The sequence below is a fragment of the Melospiza georgiana genome, chromosome 8, assembly GCF_028018845.1.
Source record: "Melospiza georgiana isolate bMelGeo1 chromosome 8, bMelGeo1.pri, whole genome shotgun sequence".
Taxonomy (NCBI): Eukaryota; Metazoa; Chordata; class Aves; order Passeriformes; family Passerellidae; genus Melospiza; species Melospiza georgiana.
The window spans coordinates 24844562-24857002 of NC_080437.1; the positions used below are offsets into that span (position 1 = coordinate 24844562).

The 12441-nt window shown below is 56.4% G+C and overlaps 2 protein-coding genes across 3 annotated transcripts in view; both read left to right on the forward strand.

The window, feature by feature from the left end:
- Nucleotides 1-95: 95 nt before the first annotated feature.
- On the forward strand, nucleotides 96-6081 carry SFXN2 (sideroflexin 2). 2 transcript variants are annotated; one of them, XM_058028854.1, is made up of 11 exons: nucleotides 96-130; nucleotides 1209-1441; nucleotides 1746-1916; nucleotides 2799-2897; nucleotides 3050-3125; nucleotides 3203-3288; nucleotides 3965-4025; nucleotides 4319-4385; nucleotides 5242-5291; nucleotides 5531-5578; nucleotides 5969-6081. In XM_058028854.1, the coding sequence occupies exons 2-11, from the start codon at nucleotides 1281-1283 to the stop codon at nucleotides 5984-5986; spliced, it is 837 nt and encodes a 278-aa protein (XP_057884837.1). In that variant the 5' UTR covers nucleotides 96-130; nucleotides 1209-1280; the 3' UTR covers nucleotides 5987-6081. The 2 variants fall into 2 exon arrangements, with proteins under 2 accessions (XP_057884837.1, XP_057884836.1); XM_058028853.1 differs by having other exon boundaries at nucleotides 5531-6056.
- Nucleotides 6082-10471: 4390 nt separating this feature from the next.
- WBP1L (WW domain binding protein 1 like) overlaps nucleotides 10472-12441 on the forward strand; it is a 59151-nt gene continuing 57181 nt past the window's right edge. The window contains exon 1 of the mRNA XM_058028850.1: nucleotides 10472-10566. Coding sequence (XP_057884833.1) covers nucleotides 10480-10566 — 87 coding nt within the window. The 5' untranslated portion in view covers nucleotides 10472-10479. The remainder of the gene's footprint in view (nucleotides 10567-12441) is intronic.

Here is a 12441-nt window from a genome sequence, read left to right on the forward strand (position 1 = left end):
TACTGGGGCGGCCCTGCCGGGGGCGGTGGGCGCGGCCGCTTGGGGCTCTGTGATTGGCTGGGATCGGCCACGCGTCGGAGCGCGGGGGCGGTGAGCGGCGCGAGGGCGGGAGCGGGGCCCGGGAGCGCAGGTGGGACACGTGGGGACGCGACGGGGCTGGGCTGGGCTGGGGCGGGACAGGGCGGAGCGTGCCGTGCCGTGCCGTGCCGTGCCGAGTCGAGTCGAGTCGAGTCGAGTCGAGTCGTGACCGAGCCGCGCTGGAGGTGTGCCGGGGCTGTGCCATGCCATGCCGGGCCGAGCCGAGCCGAGCCGGGGGTGTGTCGAGCTGTGCTGTGCCTTACAGAGAAGGGCAGGGAAATTGGTGAAGGGTCTGGAGCTCAAGTCTTATGAGAAATGGCTGAGGGAGCTGGGAGCGTTTAACCTGGAGAAAAGGCTCAGGGAGACCTTATCGCTGTCTACAGCTACCTTTGAAATGAGGTGTAGCTAGGTGGGAGCGGGCCCCTTCTCCCAGGCAGTCAGCGACAGGACGAGAGGATATAGTCTGAAGCTGTGCCAGGTTCAGGTTGGACTTTAGTAAGTGTTTCTTTACAGAAGGGTGGTTAGAAACTGGAAAGGACTGCTGAGGGAGATGGTGGAGTTACAGTCCCTTGGAGGTGTTTAAGTAAAGACTGAACATGGCACTTGGCTAGGGTTAGGCACTAGGTTAGCCATGCTGTAGTTGACGTGGTGGTGTTTGGTCATAGGTTGATCTCAGAAGTATTTTCGTGCCTAATTCTTTCTGTGACTCTGTGCTGTGAACTGTGGGCACCCCGGGGAGCAGGCAGGGCAATGCCATGGCAGTGCAGAGCAGCATTAGAAGGATGTGCAGGACGGTGCTGTGGGGGGCACAGCACAGTCTGCACACTCGGGGGCTGCAGAGTTGTGCCCCTGTAGGAGCGCCTGCAGGGCAGCCTTTGGAGGCTTGAGCTGGGCCCTGCAGTGCTGTGCAGCACCATACCACCCCGAGGAGGGGGTGTGGGGTGCAGCACAAGTGGGGTGACCACAGGCAAGCAGGGTGATGTGTGAAGTAGCATCCTGACTGCAGTGTTCTGCTGACAGCAGGAGTGCAGGGGCCTCCTGGGCTCGGGGCTGCTGAAAGTCCAGTTGTTCTGTTAAATATAAACCTGCCATGGCTCTCACCCAGCTGACTGCTCCTGTGGCCGTGGCAGTTGTGCACTCAATGAGCGAGCAAGGCAGGATCCTACTGAGCGGCCTTTTCCCCTGCCCAGACCTACGCCAAGATGGCCACAGTTTCCCCTAGCTTCGACATCGACTCCCCACGCTGGGACCAGAGCACCTTCGTGGGGCGCCTGAAGCACTTCCTCAACATCACCGACCCTCGGACAGTGCTGGTGTCAGAGGAGGAGCTGGACCGGGCCAAGGCCCTGGTGGAGAGCTGCAGGTGAGGGGCAGGGGTACAAATGGGGCAGGTGCCGTCCCTGTGTTCACGGCCATCCCAACCACTGTGCAGTGTTGCAGGGGATGGAGGCAGTCATTCTCAAGCAGGTATGCTGTGATGTAACATCTGTTGGAAGTAGTTTTGGGGGGGTTTCCCAGGCTTCTCCCAGGAGCTTCAAGCTGTGACATGCATCCTTCTCTGGAGATGTTTCTTCTGCCTTTCATGTGGTGCCCAGAGCTCTGTGCCTCAGCAGTGCTGGGTGCTGGCGGGTCTGTGCAGCTTCCCCTGATGGGCTTTGGGTTTGCAGGGCTGGGCTGGTGCCGCCAGGAAGCAGCCAGGAGCAGCTGCTCTATGCCAAGAAGCTGTACGACTCAGCCTTCCACCCTGACAGCGGTGAGAAGATGAACTTCATTGGCAGGATGTCCTTCCAGGTGCCGGGGGGCATGGCCATCACTGGCTGCATGCTCCAGTTCTATCGGTGAGCTCCTGGGTACACCAGGCTGGGGACACAGCCCTGACAGCCCCCAGCCCCTCTCAAGTTCCCCCAAGGCCAGAGCACAGCCAGCCTGCCTCCACTGGGGCTGGGTGCTGCCCAGGGCATGCCCAGGGCTGCTGTGCTTGCCTGTGTCCTGTGGTCAAGCCCAATGTCTCTGGGCTCTGTCCCCAGCACCCAACCTGGTAGAAGCATCACAGATCCCCCTGGCATGGCTGGGAATGGTCTCACCTCACCCTGAGCTCAGCTGAGCTCTTCCCATAGCTCCTGTAATGATTAATGCAACCACATCCTGCTTGGCTGCTGCTCTTGGTCTGTAGCTCATAGCAGTCTTTGGAAATGAGGACCAAATGTGCCCCTAGGCCAGGCTGCTTCAGCATCCCCAGCCCCTGCTGACAGCTTTCCCTTCTCCACCCCCCTGCATTCCAGAGTGTGCTCCCTGTGTCCCTTCCTGCCCCACACCAGTATCCCTGAGACACCAGTAGAAACCCAGGCACCCTCATTCCCCAGAGCCACTTCTGTCCCCATGTGTCCCCTCCTTGCTGCTTGCTTTGACAAAGGCTTATCTCAGCCCAGCAGAGGATGGCTGCCACTCTGCTGAGAGCTGTGTCTCCCACCCCTGCCCAAGTGCCTTGCAGGACTGGGCCCCTCCTTCCTGTGCTCCCCAGGGCAACCAGAACTCCTGGGATCATTTCCCAGCTCTGCCACTGGCTTGTCACTTTGCCACAGTTCCTCAGTTTCCCTTTGGAGACACCATGATGAGTGGATTGCAGGCATCTTGGCTGTCTCCCTGCCAAGCCTGGCCACGGGCACAGGCCAGGTGTCCCTGACAGCCCTCGGGTGCTCTCCCATCCCTTCCCTCCACAGGACAGTGCCTGCAGTGGTTTTCTGGCAGTGGGTGAACCAGTCCTTCAATGCCTTTGTCAACTACACCAACCGCAACGCTGCCTCCCCCATCTCCCTGAGGTGAGCGGGCCCCACAGGATGCCGTGTGCCCACTTGATGCACCTCTGGATGCCCTGTAAAGACCCTTTATGCAGTGTCTTGGGCACAGAGGGAACGGGGCTGAGTCAGAGTTGGTGATTTTGTTGTCTCCCTTCTTTGAAATCGCTGTCCAGGCAAATCGGGGTGGCTTATGTCACGGCCACCAGTGCAGCCCTGGCCACCGCAGTGGGACTCAACCTCTACACCAAGGTATGCCAGGCTAGGGCCAGGTAGGGCAGCTGGGCACATGCTGCTCTCCCATGCTGATGCCAGCCTGTTTCCCACAGCGAGCGCCCCCCTTACTGGCCCGCTGGGTCCCCTTTGCAGCTGTGGCTGCTGCCAACTGCGTCAATATCCCCATGATGCGGCAACAGTAAGTGTCACACGTGCCTGGGGCGCTTGAGGGACCCAGCTCCCTCCAAAGGCAAGCTGGTGGCAGCCAGGCTCCTGGGCTGCCTGGCCTCCCTGCCTTGGATTCCCCTCCTGGGAGCTGGAGAGGGGTGAACTGGGGTCTGTGCATTTGCAGTGCTGTGTCTGTGGTGGAGGGTGCTGGGTGGGATGGCTCAGCCTCCACCTAGAGCAGGAGGGGGATTTTTGGCTGATTGCTGCTCTGGAATCTGTGCTGGAAGATCCCTCAAACCCAAAGATCTCCTGCATGGCATGGGAGAACCCTAGTCCATGATATCCTGATACTGGCACACCCCAGTTGGGGTCCTTGTGCTGACCTGTGTCTGCTGCTCGGGGCTCCCCACAAGTCAGGGCACAAGGAGCTCGGGTACTGTGTGAGGGACTGTGCCCTGGTTCAGCTGTGTATCCAGGCAGTTTCTGTCCCTAGCACGGCCAGATCCTGCTCACAGCTGTGCCCTGAAGATGGCAGCATCGGCTGGGCTGGGGACCGTGGTGCCCCGGGGTGCTGGAGCCCCGTCCCCTGGGGGCATCTGGGGCTGCTGTGTGTAGAGGACTCCCCTGGCACTCCCTCACCCCGTTGCTGTGTTCTTATGCTTTCCCGACCATCCCATCCTCCACTCACGACTGCCTATCCCCTTCAGGGAGATCATCAACGGGATCACAGTGACAGATGAGAACAACAACGAGCTCGGCCGCTCCAGGGTGAGTCTGGGGATGGGGATGCAGGTTAGGGCACTGGGGATGGGGATGCGGGTTGGGGCACTGGGGATGGGGATGCGGGTTGGGGCACTGGGGATGGGGATGCGGGTTGGGGCACTGGGGATGGGGATGTGGGTTGGGGCACTGGGGATGGGGATGGGGATGCGGGTTGGGGCACTGGGGATGGGGATGCGGGTTGGGGCACTGGGGATGGGGATGCGGGTTGGGGCACTGGGGATGGGGATGTGGGTTGGGGCAGGGCATTGCCAGGGCTCACCTGCCGGTTTTGCTTGCAGAGGGCAGCAGTGAAGGGCATCGCGCAGGTTGTGCTCTCCAGGATCACCATGGCAGCACCGGGCATGAGTGAGTGCGGAGCACGGGGGTGTGCAGCTGAACTGGGGACTCTCCTGGACCCACCACCGTGCCCTTCCCTGCTTCAGTTTCCCTCATGAAAAAGAGGGAGGGTGGCATTTGCTCTCCTCATCCAGCCATTCCTATTAGAGGTCCCCCAGCCCCCTCCATGCCAAACCACAGCCTGGAAGACAGGGGGCAGTTTGGCCCCATAAGGATGCTTCTCTCGTGCTTTCTGACCCTAGCCCCTCAGCCTGCAGCCTGGCACCCCCTCTGCTCCTGAGACCCTTGACATCCTGCAAGCCCAGAAGGAAGGGCAGGAGTGTGAGGATCACAGACCATGCTGCCCCAATGGTGGATGTGTGGGGGTCTCATGTCAGGTCCTTGCTGTCAGCAAACACCCAGCAGTCCCCAGCATAACTAGCTGCTTCCATGGCCTCCAGGTGGATGGTCCTGCTGGGACAGCCCTGCAGGCTGGCTAGCAGGATAGCTGTTCTGGGATCTGGGCTGACCTTTGCTCTCTGTGCCTAGTTATTTTGCCTATCATCATGGAGCGGCTGGAGAAATTCACCTTCATGCAGGTGAGTGCATGTTTCTCCTCTCAGCCAGTGGGTTCTGTGGTGCTCCAGCCCATATCTGCTGTTGATATGCTGGGGATCAAATGGAGATTTGCAGAGCCTGGCTTGCTTTGCTCCCTACTTCAGTCATTGATACACCAATGGCCTCTCAGGTGACATGGGGAGGCTGTGGGAGGGTGGCAGGGTTTGGTGCACACCACATTCAGTCCTACTGAGGGGAGAAGTCTGCCTACCCTGTGAGTGGGTCTTGTGGTGAGGCCAGGGACTCAATCCTGGCTCTTCTCTTGCAGCGGATCCAGGTTCTCCATGGGCCTCTGCAGGTGCTGCTCTGCGGGGGCTTGTAAGTATCTCACTGCTCAGTCACCTGTGAGTGCCTGGAGTATGGCTCCAAAGAGATGCTTGAAAAAATACTTCTTTCCCAGAAGAAATAGCAAAGCTGCTTACCTTTCAGCTTGGGCTTTCCCCAGTTATTGGGAGTCATGGGGTGTGAGCAGCACTTCTTGGGCTGAAATCCCTGTGGCTGGAGGGCAAACAGGCTGGGATTCCCAGGACTAATCTCTGCTCTTCTCTGTCCCACAGCCTCCTGTTCATGGTGCCAGCAGCCTGTGCCCTCTTCCCCCAGCGATGGTACCTCTTCCACTGCTTCCCCCTCCTGCATGGGATCTTGGGAGCCTTCCTCCTTCCCTAGTTCCTCTCTGCCCATCCCAGGAGAAGCAGGATGGGCACCCACCCTTCAACCCAAAGTAGTGTTTACCTGCACACACTGGTGCCCAGGGCAGCAGGAAAACATGTGCCTGCCCTGCTCTGTGAGCTCTGTGCTGGGACCAACAGGATACCTGGCTGCATGGGCAGCTCTCTGCCTTCCAGCACTGGGAGGGAGGGGTGGTGGGTCTTGCCGAGAGCCTGCAAGATCTCAGGGACTGCAGAGGCCTCAAATGGCAATGGGAAGGGAGGGTGGTTTGACTGGTGGTTGGAGAGGAGGATCTTGGCTCTCAGTGTGTATCTCCCTCTCCACAGCTCCCTTGCACTGGCTGACCTTGAGGTGGAGCTGCGTGACAGTATCATGGCCAAGCACAGGGACCAAGTGCCGTATGTCTATTTTAACAAAGGACTGTGAATGGAGACTACCTCAGGAGCCATCACACCCCTCTGGCCTCCTGCCACCACCATTTCCACATCCCCTGAGCAGGGTCAGAGGGACAGTCCAGCCCAGATCTGCACCCCCACCCAGCACCTTCTCTGCAGCCTTCTTCCACTGTAGAATCAGGGTCTGACTCTGTGTCCAGCTTGCAGCATTTTGGCTTGTCCTGACCCATGCCCATCTGCTGCTGGCCATGTCTCAGCCTTCCCATGTCTCTCTTGCCCTGAGGGATGCCTGTGCTTCCTGTGCCTTCCTTTGGCCCAGCCTGTTTGGGCCTCACTGGGTTTGGCCCCATGAGGCATGAGGCTCTCTCCCTTGGGGCTCAGAGCACAGTTCTACCTCTAAAAGCAGATATCCTGCTATTGTACCAGCAACCAAACCACATTCCTGCCTTAAACCACCACAGTAGCCTCTTCCCAAGAGATGGATCATGTCTTGGCAGGTGTGAAGGGACCAGTTCTCTCTGCACCATGAGACTCACCATCCCAAAGTCCAGAGATCAATGCTTGGACTGTGCATTCCTTGCTCTCAGGTTCAGGTTCTATTCACTCTGTGTTTGCCACAAGCCAGGAAAGAAATAGCTAATTGGTTTTAGCTCTAATTTTTTTCATTCCTCTGAGCTCTGTCACCCTTGTCCTACATCTCTGGTCCCCACAGTGAAAGCATGAAACTGCAGCTTTAGGGAACAATTGTCTCTGTGCCCCCTTTGATATGGGGAAGAAGACACAGTAATCATAGAATTGTTATGGTTGGAAGGACCTCTGGAGGTCATCTATTCCAGCTCCCCTGCTGAGGCAGAGTCACTAGAGCAGGTTACACAGGAATGTATCCAGGTGAGTTTTGAGTATTTCCAGAGAGGGAGACTCCACAACCTGCCTGGGGAGCCTGGTCCAGTGCTTTGCTATCCTCAATGTAAAGAATTTCTTCCTCATGTTGAGGTGGAACTTCTTGTGGTTTAGTTTATGGCCATTGTTCCTTGTCCTGTTGCTGGGCACCACTGAAAAGAGCCTGGCACCATCCTTTTGTCACCTGCCTTTGAGACATTTATATGCATAGATGAGATCCCTCTCAGTCTTCTCCTTTTCCAGACTGAACAGACCTGGCTCTCACATTCTCTCCTCATAAGAGATGATCATCCCTCTTCATTTTTGTGTCTCTCCACTGAACACTCTCCAGTAGCTTCTCTCTTTCTTGTCACAGAGCTGTCAAGGCATTCACTCAGGCTCTGAATTCAGTCACTGCTGCTGCACTGCAAACAGCAGAGGAAGGTTGAAAAATAAATGTGATGATTTTTAAAAACCATCTGTGGGCTGTGCTTCTGGCTGATCTCTGTTTCTGGTTCTTTGGGCTGGGCTGGTATGTGGGTCTCATGCTTGCTTTGGAAGGGAGTAGTGTGGGCTTTGTGACTGACCAAGCATCAGGGTGAGGGTGAGCAAAGGGGCCAGGAGAAGGAAGAAGAGTGTAAGGGATGGCATGAGCTCTGAAACCCTGGGGCATTCAATGGCAGCCTTCCCCAAGAGGTTCTTGGGGCTGCAAGGTCCCATGGCAAGTGACAAAGGTGATTGTGCTCTGCTCACAGTGACAGTCATCCTCTTCTGGGGCCTGAGAGGGTAACACTGGGAGACCCTTCCTACACCCATGGGTGCTGTTTATCTTCATAGCCAGGCAGAGTTTCATGGTGCTATCTTGGGTCTGCCATGAGGCTGCTCCCACCCCAAAGGAGAGCAGCATGAGCGTGCTGCAGCCTAGTTTGGGGGAGAAAGAAGCCCAAGTCCTAAAGCCCCTGCTTTCAATCATGGCTGTTCCGAGAGTCCCATGGCCCAGTGGATGATCCACGCTCCTCCCTCCAGTCAGGGATATGTGTCAGATCTCTAGGGCAGCAGCATTCTCACATCAGCCATGTGCCCGAGTAGAGACACATTCTGTTCCTTCAGAGAGAGCAGCCAAACCCAAAAGGTACTTCTTGAAGTATCCACAGCAGGTTTACTCCTGCCAAAGCTGCAACAGGCAAAGGATAATGTCTCCAACCACATGTAGCTACTCCTAGAAAGCTGTAAAAGAGCTCTGAAAGAATTAACAGCAGAACAGAAAGAAGAAAGCTTGTATATCTGTTCCCTGGGCATTATTAGATCTCTTGTTAAAGCACAATTAAAGTAATAGATAAACACATGAAATAAAACAGATGTCACTCCTGCTGGGAGTGGAGAGGAGCCACAAGGAGACTGTCCTTAGCTCACACTGCTCCTGTCCTACACCCAAAACAGCCGTGAGGGCTTTCAGAAAAGTACCTGTAGCAGTCTTTTGGACCAAGGTGACTCTGGCATGCTTGGGAGCATGGCAATGTTTGTCAAATGATGTGCTGTAGCACCCAAAACCTGCCTTTTCCCTGTTCTTGCTGTTCACCCCTCCTGCCTTGGCAGTTTGGAGGGGTCCTGGCAGGGCAGGGAGGTCTTTGGGCAGTGATTCCGGGGCAGCAGCCACATGAAGCCAAGTTTGGGACCATGGCAGAAAAGCCTCAGCTGTTTGGCTGCTCCTTTTTTCCTGCCCTGAGGGGTAGTGGAGCACAGAGACCCCCTGAAGTGCTGTTGCCATCTTGCATCAGCTCTTCCCCTGCCCTGGGGAGTGGGACGTGGTGCAGTTTATTGCTTATGGACAGAGTAAGAGGTTTGCTCTGGGCTTATAGAATTGGCAAGCCGTGCTCAAGACAGAGCTTCCCTCCCGCCTCCCTGAGCTTAGAGCAGTGGATTCCCTCTTCAGATCAACATGGATTTATGCCAGCTGACAGTTCAGCTCAGCAGGGTTTCTAGGTTTCTAGGTTGTAGCTGGAATCTCCCCCCGAGGATTCAAGTCATCTCAACAGCTCACATCACTCTGGACATGGCCACTGCAGCCAGAGCCTGCCAGCCCTCCCCAAAACCACAGTAAGTCTGCAGCCTGCCTTGGTCTCACTGGGGAGCAGAGGAGTTGCTGCAAGCTGTGGCCAGTCTGGCCTCCATTTCCCATTGCAACAGGAAGGAAACCTCATTGCAAAGAGTCAGAGCCAGACGAATCCCTGCTTGGGAAGAGCAGCAAGTGTTAATTGCTCTCCAACAATGAGTCACACCTGATCTGAGCTTGTCCTGTGCTCCCTGATCTCCATGCCTTCTCCCTGCTGTGCCTCTAATTTCAGGGCTAGCTGGGAACAGGAATAAAGCTCCTTCAATAACTGTGTGTGGCGGAAATGTCAGTGTTCCAGCATATTTACAACCTTACTTCAAATGTAACCACACCAAAGATGTCACGTTGGTGTGCAGCAGAGCCTGAGCAGGGGCTGGGAGGCTGCTGGGCTCCCTCAAGCACTGGCAATCCCAGCAGGAAGGGACTGTCTTCAGTCCCAAGGGCCGCAGGAGGCCGGGATCTGGCTGCCACAGGAAGAGGAGAGGGCATGGTGAAGGTGTGACAGGTGAATGCCTGCTGGCTCACACTAGCAGCAGGCAGGAGAGCTGATCTGGATAGAAAAAAGCCAGGGCAGGAGATAAGTTGCTAAATCAATTATTTTTTCTGGCCTTTCTTAATGTGTTATCTGATCATCTGATGAACTTCATAATGCCAATCTGGCATGAAGCCTGTCTGGTACTCTGCTGGGAGCGGCAGTGCAGAAACCCTCTGACACTGCCCCAGAACGTGGGCTGTCTCTGCCGAGCTGGGAATCAATGCCCAGTGCTCAAGATGCCCCCACTCTGGCTGGGAGTGTGGACAATCACTGTGTGGGGACATGCTGGGACACAGCATAGGGGCAGATCCCCTTCTCCATGCTGCTTATGTCTGCCAGTGGTGCTGGCACCAACAGATTGCTAACCTCTGGCACCAATAGACTGCTACGCTCTGGAGGCCCTGAGCCCAGAGCCATGCCGCTGCTGCCATGCCAGCCCCCGCTCCATGCCCCGGTGTGCCCCAGGTCCGGGCGGGCTGCTGGGGTTTGGGGCAATGTGAGCGCACTGTGGAGGAGGCTGAGCAGGGCTCATGCTGAGCAGGAGTGACCAGCTGAATGGAGGATGAGTGCCTGGCAGCCACAGGGAGACTGTGGGTCTGTCTGTATGTCAGTGTGTGTGCGCGCAGTACCCGCACCCCCCTCCAGCCAGTTCCGCCACTCACAACATGGCGGCCCGAGTGCGCCCTCAGGTTTCCTCCTCGCTGTGCCACACTCAAGATGGCAGCGCCCTGCACGCAGACCCCGCCCCTCCCGGTTCTGCCATAAGCGACATCGCGCTGAATCAATGGCAAGCGGAAAGCTGCGCCCGGCCGCCCAATAGAGGAGTGCCGAGGGCGGGTCCGGGCGCGGGGTGCCCCTGGGCTCCCGTCCCGGGCCGCAGTCGGGCCGGGGAGGCGGGAGCGGGGGGTGGGGGGCATGGCGAGGAGGCTCCGCGCCGCCATGGCCCTGCTGCTGCTCCAGGCCCTGCCCGAGGGGCTGCCCGCCGGCGCGGAGCCCGCCCAGGTAGGGGGGAGCCGCTCGGGGGGTCTGGGGTCGCGCCGTGCCGTGCCGGGGGGCTGCGCCCCTGGGAAAAGGGGCGGCTGTGAGTGCAGGGGCTGCGCCGGCCCTTGGGGCAGAGGCTCCGGCGGGGCTGGCCGGCTGTGCGTGAGGTGCCAGGGGGAAGAGGCTCTTGGGGGCCCGCCTAAGGTTTGGGGAGCCCCGTGACTGGAGTGAAGCTGGAGGAGATGCAGAGCCCTGGCTTTGGGGGTTCCTGTGTGCCGTGGGGATGGAGAGGTGATGTAGGGGTCCAGGCACCGGTGGCAGTGCCGCTTGCAGGGGCTTTGTGCGGCACAGGGGCTGCAGGACGAAGGAGAAAGGTGTTTGACTGGACAACAAGGGAAAGGTGGCTGGAGTGAGGGCAGGAGGCTGGAGCTGACAGGTGCGCAGGGGCCTGAGGGTGGAGGTGCAGGTGTCTTTCGGAGGTGGTGACAGGGAGCAAGGTGACCTGTGAGGGGACAGGGCTGAAGGAGATTTAGAGTGAGCTGGATGGTGGCAATGGGACAGAAGAGGTGGGTCAGCAGGAAAGTGGGATTTGTGTGGTGCTGCCCAGGACAGGTGAGCTGGTCTTCCCGTGGCAGGAACAGTGGAGAAGGAGCTTCGGTTCAAACCTTTCAGCAGCAGGAAGGAAGAGGGAGCTTATTACAGCTGGGATGAGAGGAACCAGGCCTCGTCTTCATAGGCTCTGACCACCCGGTTACTACTTTTGTCATGCCGGGGAAGGGTTTTAATGAAGTTTGCTCCCTCTTTTTCATCTCTTTACTCTGTCTCATGTCTATGCTACAATTTGTACTGGTCACATCTCCAGTGGTGGTCTTGAGTCCAGCAGTGTAGACACCTGTAACTTCTCCCACCTCGATGTGATGTGTATGTTCAGTGATGCTCAGTGAGGACTGCACTCGGCCAAGCAACCTGTGCACGACCTGGATCTTATAATTCATGGAGTCCTTATGCCTTTTTCACCCCATGGAGAGCATGGATGGAATATGATGACTTCTGGTTTGATATGGTGTATTCTGTATAAAGTACAAATTGCAGTTTGCATTTGTTGGAGGTCAGAGATAATGAGATGCTGAGCTGTGACTGTAGGTCACAGGTGTCATGGGGTGTGTTGTGCCTATTGTCAAAAGGATGCAGATGGATGTGTCCTTCTGGAAGGCATCCACTGAAATACTTCTCAACACTTCTGCAGGAGGAGGAGGTGAGGAGTTTGTCTATAATTACAGATGTTATGCATCTTTTGAATTCTGCTCTTTTCTAGGTGTTGAGAGCACCTTATCTACTTTAAAAGCTGTGTAATTTGCTGTTGGTAGAGCCATTCCAAATCCTCTTCAGCCACACTGAGGCTAAGGCTTGGCTGTTCTTGCCCTAGGGAGCCAGATGCAGGACTGTGTTGAACTGTGTGTTTTCAACATTGTCTCAACTGCCTTTAATAGATGGAAGTCCTGGTGCTTGCTCCATTTCACCTGCAGGCTGAGGTACATAAACTAAACGTAAACAAGCACATCTCAGAACCATTTTGCTCTCTGGTTGTTGTGGTACCCAGCTGTGAGCAGTGGTCAGGTGGTAGGATTATCTGTATGGTAGCTGTGAGTCTCTGCAACCCTATACATGCTAATAAAAATGTCATACCTGCTTTGAAGACTGTGCAAGATGCTCCCTGCCTCAGACAGTTTATATATTAGTCAAACAAATAGGAAGTAGAAAAGAAGGAAAGAAAAAAGGAGGAAGGCATGGAAGCAATTGTACATCTGGATTGCATGTGGAATAGTGGCATTTGTGACTTGTGGATATACTCTCTAGTCAGTGCACCAGAAATAATCCTAAAATAATATGTCTTGA

Coding starts and splice junctions, on each gene's coding strand:
- SFXN2 (XM_058028853.1), top strand. CDS start 1,281: ATGGCCACAGTTTCCCCTAGCTTCGACATCGACTCCCCACGCTGGGAC. Junction 3,126..3,202: donor GACTCAACCTCTACACCAAG/GTATGCCAGGCT, acceptor TGTTTCCCACAG/CGAGCGCCCCCCTTACTGGC. Junction 4,026..4,318: donor ACGAGCTCGGCCGCTCCAGG/GTGAGTCTGGGG, acceptor TTTTGCTTGCAG/AGGGCAGCAGTGAAGGGCAT.